At 41.0% G+C, this 18,562-nt stretch overlaps 2 protein-coding genes across 8 annotated transcripts in view; both read left to right on the forward strand.

Annotated features, from left to right (window-relative positions):
- Positions 1-489: 489 nt before the first annotated feature.
- Positions 490-1,327, forward strand: CTXND2 (cortexin domain containing 2; the record flags this gene model as incomplete). The annotated part of the gene is made up of 1 exon (XM_084243113.1): positions 490-1,327. One exon carries the CDS (start codon positions 490-492, stop codon positions 676-678), a length of 189 nt encoding a protein of 62 aa, XP_084099239.1. The 3' UTR covers positions 679-1,327.
- A 3,578-nt stretch (positions 1,328-4,905) lies between these two features.
- The window catches only part of SETDB1 (SET domain bifurcated histone lysine methyltransferase 1), a gene marked incomplete at both ends in the record, with an annotated part of 29,019 nt that continues 15,362 nt past the window's right edge, over positions 4,906-18,562 (forward strand). For 5 of the 7 annotated variants that reach the window (XM_084243793.1, XM_084243796.1, XM_084243798.1 and 2 more), the window contains 6 exons: positions 4,906-5,162; positions 5,798-5,949; positions 16,400-16,434; positions 16,868-16,967; positions 17,676-17,801; positions 17,962-18,189. In XM_084243793.1, the coding sequence (XP_084099919.1) occupies positions 4,906-5,162; positions 5,798-5,949; positions 16,400-16,434; positions 16,868-16,967; positions 17,676-17,801; positions 17,962-18,189 (898 nt within the window). Of the gene's footprint in view, positions 5,163-5,797; positions 5,950-16,399; positions 16,435-16,867; positions 16,968-17,675; positions 17,835-17,961; positions 18,190-18,562 lie in introns of all 7 variants that reach the window. The other 2 variants (XM_084243794.1, XM_084243795.1) reach the window with 1 other exon arrangement.

Below are 18,562 nucleotides of genomic sequence, written 5' to 3' on the forward strand. Positions count from 1 at the left end.
GGCCCCCTTTGCCCATTTTTTAATTGGGTCATTCATTCATTCCTTTGTTGATGGATTGTGTAAGTTAAGACTCCACAACAAATTATTTACAATAATTACTCTTAGAATTTGAAAAAAATCTTACAGAAAGATTTGGAATGAACACAGAATTGGGGGTTTCAAGACTGTTTTACCTGATCTTTTACCAGTGATTTCGGAGTTTGCACATTTGCTGATGTTTTGCCTTGGAGTGATTTTCCAGCTATTTCATGCTCCTACATGTGTGTGTATATCTTGAAAGTCACTATATTTTGTCATTTCAGAAGTGCTTCTTCAAACTTGCTGACTATTTTCTTGCCAAACCTCTTTACTTTCCATACAGTATTATTGAGAAAACACATTGAGAGCCATATAAACAATAAGTTTGTTTTATCCTCTTTTGTCTAGTGATATGACAAACCTGAAGATATACCTGAGGAGGTAGCTACAGCCGGACAAGTCGGTGTTCCCATGGAAGATTTGAGACTGTCTAGCGGTGTTGATGCAGACAAAGGCTTTGCCATTGCTTTTATAATTCTCCTGTTTCTCTTCCTAATAATGATGATCTTTCGGTGTGCCAAGTTGGTGAGGAATCCCTATGAGGCCAGCTCCATAATCACAGAACCATCTCTGTCTGGACTGAATTATGAAAAAGCCTGATGAACTCCCACCAAAAAAAAAAAAAATCTAGAAACATCATCAGATGTTTACAATCCAGACTTTATATTATTTCACCTCCCTTTTTCTCAGCCTTCTCAGGCCTGCATTCAACATGAGGCATGTGAGGGTGACTCAAAAAATAATAAAAAAGTGAAATAGGAGGCAATTCGTTTGTTCCTGTCCAGGGGAATGGTTACCAAAGTGGTACAGAGTGGGACCTCCCTGGTGGTGCAAAGGGTTAAGTCTCAGCACTATGAAACCATCCCCAGCCAGGGAGCTGACCCACATGGCGCAGCAGACTTCTCCTATCTCCCCGCTGCTCCCCTCAGCAGTGGATTTCAGTGGATCTGCCTGTTCTGCTCCCCCCTCCGTCTCATCCTTCGTACCTCTGGCCTACACCCTAGCTCTTGTATACATAAATAAATAAATCTTTAAAAAAAAAAAAAAGGATGGGGTAATGTTCAAATGAATGAGTTACAAGGTAAAAATGTTCAAGTGGAGGGGTCACAAGGTAAAATGATCAGACAGAGTAGGTAAAAGTTCTCTTTATCAGTCCTTTCAAACAGAACATTCTCATTCTTGCTGACTTCTTGGAATGTTGGCACTTTGGCCCAAGGGTCAGATCCACTTTTAAGAGGACAGGAGAGCCACTTTTTTTCTGGGATGGATTTCTCTGGCTCTAATAATATGGCTTCACTGATGTCACCTTTCACTGACCAAAAGTAGGAGATGTAAAAGTGAGAGGTATAAGTATGTTGGGAGGAAATGACACAAAACCTGGAGTAGAGGAATTGAAATAGCCAGAGAGGTAAGTTGGAACCAAATTCAGAAGAACATCAAACTGTTTACTGTCAAGTTTGAACTTTAAAGACGTAAAGAAAACACAATTTTAAAGCAAGACAGTGACAGGATCAAAACTGTATTTCAGAGTTCTATGTAGGACTGACCTGCCAGCCATTAGGAGCCAGTTTTGTCCTGGCAAGAAATAAGAGCTAAACAAAGGCCGTAGAATCAGAAGGGAGGGAAATATATAATAAACATTCCCAAAGAGGCAAACAAACTGTGTTGAATAATGATTGACAGCCACAGCTGCAGGGCTAACCTGCCCAGCTCTGTGACTTTTGGAAAATTTTTTGAATTTGGTGCCTGAGTTTTCTTGTCCATAAAAAAGAAATAATAACAGTTCCTACCTCATAGGATGATTGTGTGGATTAAACAAATTACTAACTATAACGTGCTTAGAATAGTGCCTGGTATGCAGTAAACATTCAAAAAATTGTGTGTGTGTGTGCGTGTGTGTGCACGCTTATTGTGTGTTTTATAGGGAGTAGTATGTCTAAAATTTCAAGCTTGGGTTAGAAGACAACACCATAAAGAGATGAGTTCGAAAGAGACTGAATTACAGATATCTAGAGGAGCCCTTCACTTCTCTGTACCTCAGTTCCTGATTCCTGAACAATTGGAAATAGGCTCTTAGGGTGTTCCCAGGGAAGTGGTGGGCAGGGAAAGGAGCACATGTAAATGCGATCAGCAGGTTTCCAGGAGGTATACAATCCTGGCTGCTCTGACCCTGTTTCCTGACTTACATAGAAGATTCTGGTTCATACCTTTTAAATGAAGCTAAGGATAGTTAGTGTAAAGACAGGGAAACAAATTAGAGCAATAAAGAGATAAGAGGTAGTCAATACTGCTGAGTCATCAAATACACCCAGTTCTCCCTCCTTTCAGAGAGGAGATATGACTGGACTTCCTGCCCCCTTGTGGTTGAGCAGCCTGAGCACTCCGTCCAGCGGAGAGCTGTGAATGAAAGTGTCCTGAGTCACTTTTATCACCACTGGATGCCGGGAGCCGCATTGGCTCTGGCATCATTATGCCTCAGCGTGGCTCCTGAGTAAGAGCTCTTCTCTCAACTTCCTGGAGAGGATTGCGCAGTGTGAGCAAGAAATGCACCGTTTTTGTATTAAGTTTCCAGCATTGTTTATTTCCAAAACATAAATTGGTTTATCCTGGTAGATACTATTTAACATATATCAGCTTTTTTTAAATTAGGGAGTGAACACCCAGGCCTAACCACACTGTGGGGAAACAGTTCAGATACTTGCTAATGGGAGTAAAAAATATTTTTGATAAGTAATTTGACAGCAAATTCTATTAAAATTAAAAAGCACATATTTTTTAGATTTAGATTCTGCTTTGGGGACTCTCTTCCACAAAAAAAAAAGTACTACCTCAAGAGGATGTTGTTTGTTATTGCTTTGTTGGCAGTGGCTGAAACTTGAAAGCAATCTACATTTCTAAATACAGGCACACCTCAGAGATTCTGTGAGTTCAGTTCAAGGCCGCCTCAATAATACAAATATCACATTAAGCAAGTCACAGCTTTTTTCATTTCCCAGTGTGTGTAAAGCTATGTTTACACTATACCACAGTCTGGTAAGTGGACAATCAGCATTGTGCCTAAAACAACAATGTACACACCATGACTTAAAACGATTGCTAAAAAATGTGACACAGAGACTTGAAGTGAGCACAAGTTGTGTGAAAATGACTAAAATAGACTTGCCCAACAAAGGGTTGCCACCCATCTTGGATCTCTACAAAATTTGATATCTGCAAAACACAATACAACTCCTTAGGCCTCCATGGTTTAGTCGTACCGTGAAGTAGTACGCAACTGTCAACAATATGAGTTTTATCTCTTTTAATAACTTGATGGCAGGTCCACGTGTTAAAAGAACCAAAAAACTCAGGCATGACCTTGTACATACAAGCCTAGAAAAACCATGTTTTACCTCAAAAGAAGGGGCGGGGAGGGGAGGTAAGTGGCCAGCGCAGGGAGGGTATTGTTTTTCTTACTGCACTTTGATGTCCTTTTACTTGTCAAAATGTGCCCAACTTATGCAATAAAACAAACTCAAGTGAAAGACAGAAAAACCTCTAACCCCAGGAACGTTTGCTGACCGAGTCCACGCGCCGGGCTAAGCGCGGCCACCAGGGCGGGGCAGGGGGCGGGGGCAGGGGCGGGGCTTCCGCGAGGCTCAGGCCACGCCCCCTCCACCCGGCCTCCGCTTCTCACGTGTGCCGTGGACGGCTCTGCCCTCACGCATGCGCACTCGCCCGAGTTTCCCCGGCTTCGTCTCTGAGGGGCGCCCTGCGGCTTTGGATTTGACCCCGTCGGGCTACCGTCGTGGGGCCCGGAACGGCACCTGAGGTTTGCTTCCGGGCGTCGCTGTGCTTCCCCTTCCCTCCCTCACGCTTCTTCCCCTCCCCCTGCTCCCTTTCCCCTTCGCTTTCGTTCTTTCCCTGGGAGGCCGACCCCCGCCCGAGGAGCGAGTCTGGGGTCCGCGCGGCGGCGGGCGCTGCTGCGGCCGGAACGGGGGGCGCGAAGCAGGCTGTGCACGGAGGTATCGGGGTGCCGGGGTGCCGGGCTCCCGGGAATGTTTTGTTTGTGGGAGGAGGTCGGGCCGGGGCGGGGAGGACGTCCTGCCGGGACGCGGGCGGGGGCGGGGCTGGGTTGGGGCGCGGGTGGGTGGGACGCACCCCGAGGGGAGCCGCGGGGCTGGGCCGTGTGGGGGCCGCGGGAAGATGGACGCGGCGGGCGCGGGCGGCTCCTGCCGTCCTCCGGCTCCGGTCGTCTGACTGAAAAGGCGGTTAGCGGAGCGAGGGCTGCCGGCGAGCAACGAGCCCGCAGCGCCTTGTTGCTCCAAACCTCTGCCGCGGGCCGCTGCGGCCTGAGGGGGGGCTTCCACAGTGGGTTTCCACATGGCAGCAAAATCGTGGGAGCAGGTGATTAAAGGGAGGTTGACGAGTTGTGAGTTACGGACGAATCCTTTCCCTTCCCCGCGTGTGTTTGGTTAGCGCGGGAGCCGAGGCAGATTAGTCAGTGAGTGCAGGAGCTCAGCAGGTCCTAGAAATCTCCTCCCCGGTAAATTGATTCTTGGTTTCCTAAAACGAGATTATTGCTCCCTGTTGCATAGTACGCGTTCTCCATGCCCCCTCAAGCTTAAATCCTCCTGAGGGCCGGGGCCTAAAGCCCACGATGAGAACTCTGCAGACTCTCAGCATCGGATGCCGGAGATGGGCGGAGAGAACGGGACTCACAGGGACTCACATCTGACTGGACAACAGTAGCAGAGCAGGAATGAGTTTTGCACTGGAATCCCCCGTGGTGCTTGTACTTGCTCAAGTGGTACTTTCCGTTTTCTCTTCCACGTAGAGGGCGGCAGCATGTCCTCCCTCCCGGGGTGTATCGGTTTGGATGCCGCCGCCTCAGTGGAGTCTGAAGAGATTGCAGAGCTGCAGCAAGCGGTGGTCGAGGAACTGGGCATCTCCATGGAGGAACTCCGGCAGTTCATCGATGAAGAGCTGGAGAAGATGGACTGCGTACAGCAGCGCAAGAAGCAGCTAGCAGAGTTGGAGACGTGGGTAATACAAAAGGAATCTGAGGTGGCCCATGTTGACCAGCTCTTCGACGATGCATCCAGGTGAGCACCACATGGGAAATGGAAGGAAATCCCTCCACTGACAGACACTTTTAAAGTATGATTGCTCATGACATTGTGCCAGGCACTTTGTACTTTACAAGGTACATGTGTGTAGAAGCTGGCTCTTCCTCAGAATCCAACCTCACAGCCACCCACTTATAGAATGTTTATCTATTAGAGGCTAATACAGGATCCATAGGAGGGTCCAGGTCTTGAGTCCTGTCTCCTTCCTTTTGAACTCCAGAAAACTTGCTTTCTATTTCCAGTAAGATCCCTAGGGAGTGAAGATTCTAAAGGCCTACTGTCTTCTGTAACTGAATATTAATAAGTTCCTACAGTCCTGTATCTGCTAACACCACCTCTCCCCCCTCCCCCAAGTCCAGTGCCCTAGTTGTCACTGGAGCACATCTTCAAATAGCAGGGTAAATAATGAAGTAGAGTTGAAAAGACTTGATTTTAGGCTTATTTTTTGATTTTGGGGAAACTACTATGTAAATCACTAAACCTTTTTCTATGGAAAAAACATATTAAATTCTAAATAGACTTTGGAATATGGCCTGTTTGAGTTCAGTGTATACTTAAATACCTAATTTCTCTGCTGGCTTTGACGTTTTTTACATGTGTTCCAATATTAGGGCAGTGACTAATTGTGAGTCTTTGGTGAAGGACTTCTACTCCAAACTCGGACTACAATACCGTGACAGTAGCTCTGAGGATGAAGCTTCCCGGCCTACAGAAATAATTGAGATTCCTGATGAAGATGATGATGTCCTCAGTATTGATTCAGGTAAGAGTTGAGATTAGGAATAGGAAAGTTTCAGTATTGAAACCGAAACACTAGAAGATTAGCAGATGGAAGATAAAGGAAGCAAGGAGAAACTGTCATCACTAACTATATTCCAAACTGTTGAACTTGTCTGTTACAGAAAAAAATAGAATATAGTTAGTGTAATAGGTGTCCTACACTAGCTATTTTCTCATTGAAGTATCTTCCTTTCCCCATTCTATGTAAGCTTTATCCTGAATTCCTTTGCTTTTCTTTATAGGTGGCATTAACACCTATGTATAAATATCTCAAAACAGTAGATTGTTTTTGTCTATTTAAAAATTTTTTATTTACTATAAAGTTCACCTACTGTAAGGTTTAATTTGACTTTCAGTAAATTTATGCAATAGTGCAGCATTCAGCACAATACAGTTTTAGAACATTTGCATCCCCTGAAGAGTCCCCTTGTGCCTGTTTGCCAAGAGTCTCCATTATGCCCCACCATTAACCACTGACCTGTTTTCTTGCTGTAACGTTTTGCCTTGTTTAGAAATTTCACATAAGTAGAATCATATATCACCTTTAGTGTCTGACTTCTGTGACTTGATCTTGTTGAGATTTATCCACGTTGTTGCATCTATCAGTAGTTCCTTTTTTGCTGAATAATGTTCCATTGTATATGGATATGCCGCATGTTTTACCCATACCTCAATTGATAAACATTTAGGTTGTTACCAGTTTGGGGCTGTTATGAATACTCCTGGTGTGAACATTTGCATGTCAGTCTGTATGTAGATGTCATGTTTCATGTCTTAGATATTCTACCTTGGAGTGGAATTGCTAGGTCTTATTGTGAATTTTTAAGAAACTGCCGTACAGTTATCCAAAGTGTCCATACCATTTTACATTTCCACTAGCAAAGTAAGGAATAAAGATTCCAGTTTCTGTATACCCTTGTCAGTGGTTGGTGTTCTCAGTCATTTATTGTAGTCATTTTAATGGGTGTGGAGTGGTATCACGTTGTGACTGTGGTTTATATTTCTCTGAACATTAAGCATCTTTGCACATACTTATTTGACACTTAAGTATGTTCTTTGGGAATATACCTACTCAAATGTTTTGCCTTTTTTTTTTTTTTAATGGGGTTGTCTTTTTATTATTGATTTTAGGTACGTTTATTTATCAGGTATATTAACATTTTCTCCTATATGTGGCCTTCTCATTTTCTTAAATGGTATCTTTTAAAGGGTAAAAATTCTGAAGGTAAGGGTCGAAAGTGGTTTATTTTGTTTATGACTATTAGTTTTTCTACCACCGTTTATTGGAAATACTATCCTTTTGGAACTTTCTCAAAAATCAACTCACCATTTATATGAGGGTCTGTTTCTGGATTCTGTTCTATCATATTGATCTAAATGTCAGTATGTCAACACTACCCTCTAAATTACTGTAACTTTATGGTAAATATTAAAATCACTTACTGAAGGTCCTTCAGATTTATTTGTTGTTCACATATATTCCAAATAATTTTTAGGGTCAACTTGCCGATTTCTACGAAAAAAAATTTTATAACCTGGTACACATATTTTTTATGTGTATATTTTTAAAAATTTTTATTAAGTTAATGTTGGTTTACAATACTATGTATGTCTTAGGGGTATATTTATATCTTCAAATTTATGTTACCACACCATGCCCACCAACTGCTAGGATTTTTTAATATAAAATATATTGACTCTAAAGATCAACTTAGGTAACATCATCATTTTAACAAATACTCAGTCTTCTAATGCATGACCATGATACATCTCTCCTTAGCATTTTATTCTTTTTAATGCCGATGTTAATGGGATTATTTTCTTAATTTCATTTAGAATTATTTGTTGCTGGGATGTAAAACGTGTTGATTTTTGTGTATTGATCTTGTAGCCCATGACCTTATTAAGCTCACTTAGTAGTTCCAGAAGCTTTTTGTGGATTCCTTAGAATTTTCTATATGCTAGATCATGTTATCTGCAAATAAAGTCAATTTTACTTCTTTCTAATCTGGATGTCTTTTTCTTGCGTTGTACTAGAACCTCCAGTACAATGTTGAACAAAGGTGTTGAGAGCACACGTCTCTTATTTGTTCCTGGTCTGAGGAGGAAAGCATTTGGTCTTTCAGCATTAATTATGATGTGAACGATAAGATTTTGTAGATATCTTTCGTTAGATTGAGGAAAGTTACTTCTATTTCTAATTTTCAGAGAGTTTTTATCATAGCTGAATTAGGTTTTAGATTTGGTCAGCTACTTCTTGTCCATCTCCACAGATGATCACATAGCTTTTGTCTTTATCCTACTAATAGGGTATACTACAATGATTATTTTTTGGATGTTAAACCAACCTTGCATTCCAGGTATATCCCCTCCCCTTTGTCTTAAAGTATAATGCTATTTATATGTCATTGTATTTAATTTTCTATTGTGTTGAAAACATTTACACCTCTGTTTATGAGGGCTATTCATTTATAGTTTTATTGTGCTATCTTTGCTTGTCTTTTGTACCTGTGTAATATGGGCCTTATGAGATAGGTTGGAAAGCGTTCCCTCCTCTGAATGTGTGCGGGTTTTATTTCTTTCTTAAATGTTGGATAAACGCACTAGTGACGGCATGTTGGCCTGGATTTTTTTCTTTGTGGAAAGATTTTTTTTTTAAATAAGTTTACAGTGTAGCTACTATGTGTCTAGGTATAATTCTCTGTTTATTTGTTTTAAGATTCATTGGACTCCTTGAATCTATAGAGAGAAGTTTTTCATCAGATTTGGATGGTTTCAGTCATCATTTCTTCATATAGTTTTCTCTAACCCTTTCTCCATTTCCCTTCTGTAATTCCAGATATGTGTGTTTGTTTCCATATTTATGTATGTATGTATGCATCTGTGTGTGTGTGTGCATTTTTCTTGAATCTCTGTGCTTTGGATTGCACGGTTTCTCTGTTTAGGAATCTGTATTCTAGTTTACTGCTTCTTTCTTCTACCATTTAAAATTTGCTGTTTACGGTTGAGCGCTGGGTTGCGAAGCTGCCCGCGGCCTCTGCGGCACTGGTTCGATCCCCGGCTGCTCCCCGGCCACCGGAGGAGGGTCCCACATGGCGTGCAGACCTCTCTTGCCGCCCGCTGCTCCCCACAGCAGTGTACTTCGGTCCTTCTGCCTGCTCTGCTCCCCGCTCTGGCTCTGGTGAATTCTCTCACCCTCCCGCACTTCTGACTGTACCCAGTGCATGTATAAACAAAACAAACAAACAAACCAGCAAACAAATAAATAAAGCATAAAAAAAAAAATTTGCTGTTTAGCCTTTAGTAAATTTAAAAAATCATCCCCAAAACCTGTGTCAATGATCTACTGCCTCTTTTCTTCTAGCAGTTTTATAGTTTCATGTCTTACATTCAAGTCTTTAATCCACTTTGAATTAATTTTTGTGTATATGGTAAGATAGTACTCCAGTTTCATTCTTCCGCATGTGACTGTCCAGTTTTCCACATGCCATTTATTGAAGATACTCTCCTTTCCCCATTTTATATTCTTGAGGTTTTTGTCATAATTGACCATATGTGTGTGGATTTATTTCCACAGTCCTTATTGCTGTGTTGGGTTTTTTGTCTATTTTTATGCACATACCATATTGTTTTAATTACTGTGGCTTTGTAATATACTTTGAATCCAGGGAGCCCAATTCCTTCAGCTATGTTCTTTCTCAAAATTGCTTTGGTATTTGGGTTGTTTGTGACTCTGTATACATCTTAGGGTTGGTAGGTCTACTTCTCCCTAAAAATGCCTTTGGAAATTTGATAGGAATTACATTGAACCTGTAGGTTGCTTTCTATACTGTGGACATTTTAGCAGTATTTTTCCAGTCTGTGATCACAGAATACCTTTATTTATGTTACCTCAGTTTCTTTCATTGGTGACTTCCAGTTTTCAGTGTACAAGTCTTTTACCTCCTTTGTTAAATGTACTCTTAAGTAGTTTACTCTTTTTGATGTAATTGTAAATGGTTCCAGTTCCTTAATTTCTTTCTCTCAGAGTTTGTTATTAGTATCTAGAAACATATTAGATTTTTTTTTTAAGATTTTTTTTAAGGGCCTCCCCGGTGGCGCAGCGGTTGAACGCTGGGTTGCGAAGCTGCCCGCTGCCTCTGCAGCGCCGGTTCGATCCCCGGCTGCTCCCCGGCCACCGGAGGAGGGTCCCACATGGCGCGCAGACCTCTCCTGCCGCCGCTGCTCCCCTCAGCAGTGTACTTCGGTCCTTCTGCCTGCTCTGCTCCCCGCTCTGGCTCTGGTGAATTCTCTCACCCTCCCGTGCTTCTGACTGTACCCAGTGCTTGTATAAATAGATAAAATAAATCTTAAAAAAAAAAAAAAAAAAAAAACTGTTTCCAAAAAAAAAAATTTTTTTTTTAAAGATTTATTTATTTATTTATACAAGGATGGGGTACAGTCAGAAGCGTGGGAGGGTGAGAGAATTCACCAGAGCCAGAGGGGAGAGCAGAGCAGACAGACTGATGAAGTACACTGCTGAGGGGAGCAGCAGGCAGCAGGAGAGGTCTGCGGGGCATCATGTGGGACCCTCGCCTGTCGGCTGGGTATCGAACCGGCGCTGCAGAGGCTGCAGGCAGCTTCTTAGCCCAGCGCTCAACCGCTGCGCCACCAGGGGAGGCCCAAAAATGTATTAGATTCTTATACACTGATTTTATATTCTGCAACTTTACTGAATATTTTTTAAATTGTGACAGTTTTTGTTCTTTAGTGTTTCCTGTATATAATATGTCATCTGCGAATAGTTATATTTTTCCCTTTCCAGTTTAAATACTTTTTCTTTCTTTTCCTGCCTAATTACTCTTGCTAGGACTTAATAATACTTTGTTGAATAAAAGTGGTGAGAATGAGCCTCCTTTCCCCAACAGCAAGGAAAATAAAAGAGACCATTAAACACCCGAGACTACATCAAACTAAAAAGCTTCTGCTCAGCAAACCAAACTGTAACTAAAATAAAATGTAAAGACACCCTAAAGAATGGGAGAAAATATTTGTATACCATACATCTGACAAGGGACGATACCAAAGCACTATATAACTCAACAGAAAGAAAACAACCCAATCAAAAATTTGGCAGAATAACTAAACAGACAATTTCCCAAAGAAGACATCAGTCTACATACAGGCACATGAAAAACTTCATCATCACTTATCATCAGTCAGGGAAATCAAGACCACAAAGAAATACCATCTCAAATCTGTGAGAATGGCCTATATGGAAAAGACCAGAAACAACAAGTGCTGACAAGTATGTGTGAAAAAGGGAACCCTCCTACAATTTTGGTGGGAATGCAGACTGGTCCAACCCTTATGTAAAGGGTTGGATATGTCACTTAATATTAATAAAATGGATCTTCCATACAGCCCAGAAATTGCATTCACACGCATCTATCCCAAAAATTGAAAAACACTAATTTGAAAGGAAACTTGCACTCCCATGTTTATTGTAGGACTGTTTACTATATCCAAATTCTAGAAACAGCCTGCCCCAAAACAGATGAGTGGACCAAGAAGGTGTAGTATATATACACATGGATTATTACTCAGCAATCAAATGAACTCATGCCATTTGCAGCACCGTGGATGAAGCTGGAAGGGATAGTGCTAAGTGAAATAAGCCAGAAAGAGTATTACCAGATGGTATCACAAATATGTAGAAGGTAGAATAACTAAACTAAGGGTCAGATAAAGACAAGCTTTAACCTAAAAAGCTGGCCACAGAACTGAAGCATCCAGCGTGGGGAGGGAGTGGTGGAAGGATAAGAACAACAAAGGAGGGAAACACAATGGCCTGCGATGGTGGACTATGGGTGATTTGGTGGTGGGTGCATTATGGGGGCAATACCTGAAAGAGATATTTAAATGTTACCTGAATAAAAAATAAGTTAATGACCTGGAGGAGGCACATGGAGCAGAGAGACATGTAAAAAATATTTTTACTGAAATAACATTGCAAAAAAAAAACCATGAGCCTCCTCATATTCCTAACTCTTGGCTGAAAACTTTTCTTCTAAGATGTGAGACGTGGGCCTCCCCAGTGGCGCAGCGGTTGAGCGCTGGGTTGCGAAGCTGCTCGCGGCCTCAGCGGCGCCGGTTCGATCCCCGGCTGCTCCCCGGCCACTGGGGGAGGGTCCCGCATGGCGCGCAGACCTCCCCTGCCGCCTGCTGCTCCCCTCAGCAGTGTCCTTCGGTCCTTCTGCCTGCTCTGCTCCCCGCTCTGGCTCTGGTGAATTCTCTCACCCTCCTGCGCTTCTGACTGTACCCAGTGCATGTATAAAACAAAAACAAACAAACAAATAAATAAATAAATAATAAAACAGCAAGTTGCAGAAGCCATTTAAAAAAAAAAAAAAAGATGTGAGACGTAATTAGAATCATGAATATGTTTAGCTGTGTACTTGGCAAATATGGCCTTTAATATGAGACGGCACATTCCCTCTGTTAAGAGCTTTTATCTAAATAGATGTTGAATTTAATAAAATACTTTCTCCACATTAAGTAAGATACGGTTTTTTATCCTTTTTTAATGTGATGTATCACATTTGTGATTTGTGTATATTGAACTATCCTTGCATTCCTGGAGTAAATTCTACTTAATCATTGTATGTGATCCTTTTAATATGTTGTTGAATTTAGTTTGCTAATGTTTTGTTGAGGATTTTTGCATGTATGTTCATCAGGAATACCGACCTGTAATTTTCTTTGCTAGAGAGCCTTATCTGGCTTTGGTATCAAGGTAATGATGGCCTCATAAAACAAGTTTGGAAGCATTCTCTCCTGTTTTTGGAATAGTTTGAGAAGGATTTATTAATTATTCTTTGACTGTAGAATTCTTCACTGGTAGAATTCACCAGTGAAGCCAACTAGTTCTAGACTTTGATATCTAACTCAGTCTCTTGTTTCTAGTAATCCATCTTTAAGATTTTCTGTTTCTTCACGATTCATTGTTGGTAAGTTGTATGTTTCTAGGAATTTATTTCTTCTAGGTCAGATTAGTGATGCAAAATTGTTCATTGTCGTCTGTATGATCCTTTGTATTTCAGTCTTAACATCTCTGCTTTCATTTATTTGAGCTCTCTTTTCTCTTAATGAGTGCAGCTAAATAAAGATTTATTGATTTTTTTTTTTTTCATATTTTCAGAGAACCAGTTTTGGATTCATGGATCTTTCGTGTTGTCTTTTTAGTCTCTAATTCGTTTATTTTCACTCTGGTCCTTGTTATTTCTTCCCATCTATTAACCTTGGGCTTTATTTATTCTTTTTCTAGTTCCTTGAAGTGTAAAATTAGGTTGTTTGATATTTTTTTCTTTCTTAAGGTAGGCTTTTATTACTATGAAATTTCCTCTTAGTACTCCTTTTGCTGCATCAGCCCATAAGTTTTGGTAGACTGTATTTCTGTTTTCATTTTTCTCAAGATTTCTTTTATTTCTTGATTGATCCATTGGTTTTCCAGTAGCATGTTAATTTCACACATTTGCAAATTTTCCAGGTTTCTTGTAATTGATTTCTAGTTCAAAACATTTGTGGTAAGAAAAGATGATTGACATTATTAATTTCAGTTTCTTAATATTTTACTAGCATGGCTTTGTGTTATTGAAGATTATTAATCACATTTGGATTTGTTACAGCTTATTTAACCTTTTTTATCTTTTTAATTTTATTTTTGCATAGAAGAACCAGGGTGTAGGCCAGAGGTGCAGGAGATGAGAGGATTAACCAAAGACAGCATGGGAAGTAGAACAGGCATATTTACTAAAATATACTGCTAAGGGGAGCATTGGGTAAGACTGGAGAAGTCTGCTTGCCATGTGGATCAGCTCCCTGACCAGGATCTAACTCAGGCGGTAGTGGTGGTAGCACTGAGACTTAACCCCTAGACCACCAGGGAGGCCCCATTTTGTTATTTTAAAACATATAGTTTGCTTTTTTTTTTAAGCCACTTTCTTACTCCAGTTTTATTGGGATGTAATTATATAGAACATTGTATAAGTTTAAGGTATACAACATAATGATTTCATGAATGTATTTATTACAAAATGATTACTAACATTGCCTTCCTTTTTTTTTTTTTTTTTTTTTTAAGATTTATTCTATTTATACAAGAACCTGGGTATAGGCCAGAGACACGGGAGGGTGAGAGGATTCACCAGAGACAGAGCAGGGAACAGAACAGGCAAACTGAAGAAATACACTGCTGAGGGGAGCAGCGGGTGAGACAGGAGAGGTTTGCCACCATGTGGGGTGCTCCGAGGCCGGCAGGGATTGAACCAGCACTACAGAGGCTGCGGACAGCTTCATAGCGCTGCGCTCAACCACCTAGGCCACCAGGGAGGCCCACATTGCCTTCCATTTGTAAATACATGTTTTTAAAATCTCTAAATTAGCACTCTGCAATTCAGTAGCCATTGTGCACATGTGACTTACTAAAATTATATGAATTTTTTTTAATTCTTTCAAAGTATTTTTTTTAAGATTTATTTATTTATGCAACAAGAGCTAGGTACAGGCCAGAGGTGCGGGGCGTGAGAGGATTCAGCAGAGAGAGAGTGGGGAACAGAACAGGCAGATTGACAGAAGTACACTACTGAGAGGAGCAGCGGGCGAGTCAGGAGAGGTCTGCTGCACCATGTGGGTAGCTCCCTGGCAGGCCGGGGGATCAAATGCATGCTGCAGAGGCTGCGGACAGCTTCATAGGTTGCGTCTTAAACCCTTACGCCACCAGGGAGGCCTCTAAAATTATATGAAATGTTAAGGGTTTAGTATTTTCCAGAATATGTAAAAAGCCCTTATAACACAAGAATCAAAGACAAATAATTGAGCTAAAAAAATAGGCAAAGGATTTGAATAACTTTCTTTAAAGAAGATATGTAAATACCCAATAAGATAGATGAAAAGATGCTCAGTATATTTTAGTAAGGACAGATATACAAATCAGAGCTGCTTTATACTAATAGGATGACTAAACAACTGTTGATAGGGATGTAGAGAAATTGGAACCCTCTAAATAGTTTGTGGGAATGTAAAATGACACAGCTGTTTTGACAGGTCTTTCAGTTTCTCAAAAGATAAAACATAGTTACTGTATAACCTAACAATTCCACTCCTACTCATAAATTCAAGAGAAATTAGAACATATGCCCCCATAACAGCTAGCATACAAATGTTCTTATCAGCATTATTCACAATAGCCAAAAAGTCTTAAACAATCCAAATGTGCATCAACTATGAATAAACTGATAAAATGTGGTAGAACCATGCAATGGGATATTATTGAGTCACCAAAAGTATTGAGGTATACTGATAAATGTAATATAGATGAACATTATATGGTAAGCCACATGTGGCATGACTCCAGTTATACAAAATGTTCAGAATAAGCCAATATATAGAAACAGAATTAGTGGTCACCAAGGCTGGGGAGCAGGGGTCGGGGGTGGGGGGGAATGGTGGAATGGGAAGCTAGTGCTAATGGGTCTTTTCATCATCCCAAAAAAGAAATTCCATAACCACTAATGAGGTTTCTTATTTGGAGGAGTGATAAAAATGTTCTGGTGGCGGTGGTTGTATGACCTAGTGAATATACAATAGATTATTGAATTAGGGCCTCCCCGGTGGCGCAGCGGTTGAGCGCTGGGTTGGGAAGCTGCCCGCAGCCTCTCAGCGCCGGTTTGATTCCTGGCCCCCATGCGAGGGTCCCACATGGCGCGCAGACCTCTCCTGCGCTGCTCCCCTTGGCAGTGTATTTCATCAATCTGCCTGTTCTGTTCCCCGCTTGGCTCTGGTGAATTCTCTCACCCTCCCGCGCTTCTGACTGTACCCAGTGCTTGTATAAATAAATAAATAAATCTTTAAAAAAAAAAAGATTATTGAATTAAATATTTGAAAGGGTCAATTTTATTGTTTGCAAATTATATCTGATTTTTTTTTCATATTTAATGAAATTTAAAATTCACTTCCTCAGATGTTACTCACCACATTTCATGCGCTTAAATAGCCAGATATTAACAGATTAAGATACAGAATTCCTGTCATCCCAGGAAGGTCTATTGGGCAGCACTACTCAGGAATAACATTGCTACTTAAATCATTGATTACATCTCAATTTTTTAATCCTTTCATCTGTAAGTAAGTTACTAATGTAAAAACTCAGGTATACAGTGAAAACCCCAAATCCTATGGACAACCAAACTCCCTCCAGGTAAGCGTTGCCGCCTCTTTGCTGTGTATCTTTCTGGATCCTTTTGGCACTTTTACATGTATATCTATGTCTAGATTTCACTTGCTTGTGATAGTGCATCTGTGATAATGCTTTTAGGTAATATAGACCTTGATAATCTTATAAATTCTTATGTGTAAAATCTTTTAAACTCAATTAGAGTTTTTCTCATTCATAGGTGATGCTGGGAGCAGAACACCAAAGGACCAGAAGGTGAGTTGGGGTGGGCAAGGGAATGGTGACAGACAAAAATATGAAAGTGGCCCAAACTGTTGGACTAACCAGTGAGTTCAGCCATTAACATATAATCATTCAGCCTACAGTCAGCTCTCTAGTCTGCTGGCCTTTAAACATGTACTAAGAATGTGAAAGAGGCCGCTTGGAGATGCATGTGTTGAATGCTGTGTGAGTGCGGATCTTGGCAGTGGTGAGCTAAATGGTGTTAATCAAGGAATGCTCCCTAAGGCTAATATCTGAACCAGATTTGTAAGAAAGCATTGTTTTACCTGATAAAGTATAAACCATAAGCTTTCCAGCATCGGTTATTCCCTTTTGTTTTTGAAGGACCGGTGTTTTTCTTATTCTGAAGTTATTTCTAATCTATGCCACTGTTTTAAACTTGTTCCCCTCCTCCTCTGCCCTGCAGCTCCGTGAGGCTATGGCTGCCTTGAGAAAGTCTGCTCAGGATGTCCAGAAGTTCATGGATGCTGTCAACAAGAAGAGCAGCTCCCAGGACCTGCATAAAGGTCAGGGTTAGGAGGTGCCAGGGTGCGGGTAGGAGGTGAATTCTGACAGGGATTTCTTGGATAACTGATTTTGGTTTAGCATCTCCGATGCCTTTCTCCACCTCTGTTGGATTCTTTCAACACCACAAGCTATACAAGTCAGTGTAAGAGTTTTATGATTTTGTTTTTCCTTGTTGTCTACTTAAGTCTTTAGTCTGCTGATTGTGATATGACAGGCTCATTGTCCTTGTCCTTGTTAGCTGTCAAATACCAGTCACACTGATACAAATACTTTTTTTTCTTTTTCACTCCATACTCATGAATATTTTTTCCAGTTGGAATCAGGAGAAGAGAATAATTCAGATTCATAAAGAAGTCTGAGGGAGGCTTTGTTTATAGAATGGTGCTACTAATAGATACCCTACAAAAAAATGGCTTTTTTTATTAATGCTACTTAGAATTTAATGAGTAGTAGATAATATTGTTGATAAGGAACTGGAAACATTTGGTTGAAGTGAGATGTAATTGGATTACATGTAAACTTCAGCTATTCAAGCCTTCCTCTTACCATAAACAATTACGTCAGCTGTGTCTTGCATCTCTGCCCTTGAGCAAGAGAAGAGCAAAAGTTAACCCCTTTTACCCTGACTACTCTGCTCCCTTTCCTTTTTCACTCTTTGCCCAGTCTACACCATGTCTCTTTAGACCAACTTTGTTTTTCATCCATAGGAACCTTGAGTCAAATGTCTGGAGAACTGAGCAAAGATGGTGACCTGATAGTCAGTATGCGCATTCTGGGCAAGAAGAGAACTAAGACATGGCACAAAGGCACCCTCATTGCCATCCAGACGGTTGGTATGTTCAAGCTAGAGGAAGAACTAAGGAAAAGCAACTTGCAAGTCTCCATTGCTGATTTTTCCCCCTTAGCCTTGCCTTTTGTGTCTCATATAACAGCCAGGATTGACATAGAAACTGACAGGTTTTTCTGTTTGTTTTTCCTTCCCCTTTTCCTCAGGGCCCGGAAAGAAGTACAAGGTGAAATTTGACAACAAAGGAAAGAGTCTGCTGTCGGGAAACCATATTGCCTATGATTACCACCCTCCTGCTGACAAACTGTATGTGGGCAGTCGAGTGGTGGCCAAATACAAAGATGGCAGTCAAGTCTGGCTCTATGCTGGCATTGTAGCCGAGACACCTAACGTCAAAAACAAGCTCAGGTACCGGACAGGGGATTGTAAAGAGAGTGGAGACTGGGGCACAGAGCCTGCCCTGTTCAGACCATGGTCTAGACCTCACAATTAACCTGTGTGTTCTTAGTCATTGGTGGCCAGAACCCCCTTCTTTTCTTTGCCACAGGAATCAAGTGGGTGATTCTTTATCACACGTACACCCCCCCCCTTTTTTTATTATTGGGGAAAATAGGAAGAGAATAATCAGGACTGACTAATGGTGAGGGGGTAGAAAGTACATACAGAAAGAAGAAATGAAGCAAAGATTAAATGGTTTTCAGCAGAATAGGAATCTAGTAGTGGAGCAAGAATAAATAGCTTTTGGAAAAGCAGGGATATGTTGGTTGGGTTAGGGAAGAACTCCTAGCCCTTGGGTAGAAAAAGACC

This window comes from Talpa europaea (genome assembly GCF_964194135.1).
Source record: "Talpa europaea genome assembly, chromosome: 9".
Classification (NCBI taxonomy): Eukaryota; Metazoa; Chordata; class Mammalia; order Eulipotyphla; family Talpidae; genus Talpa; species Talpa europaea.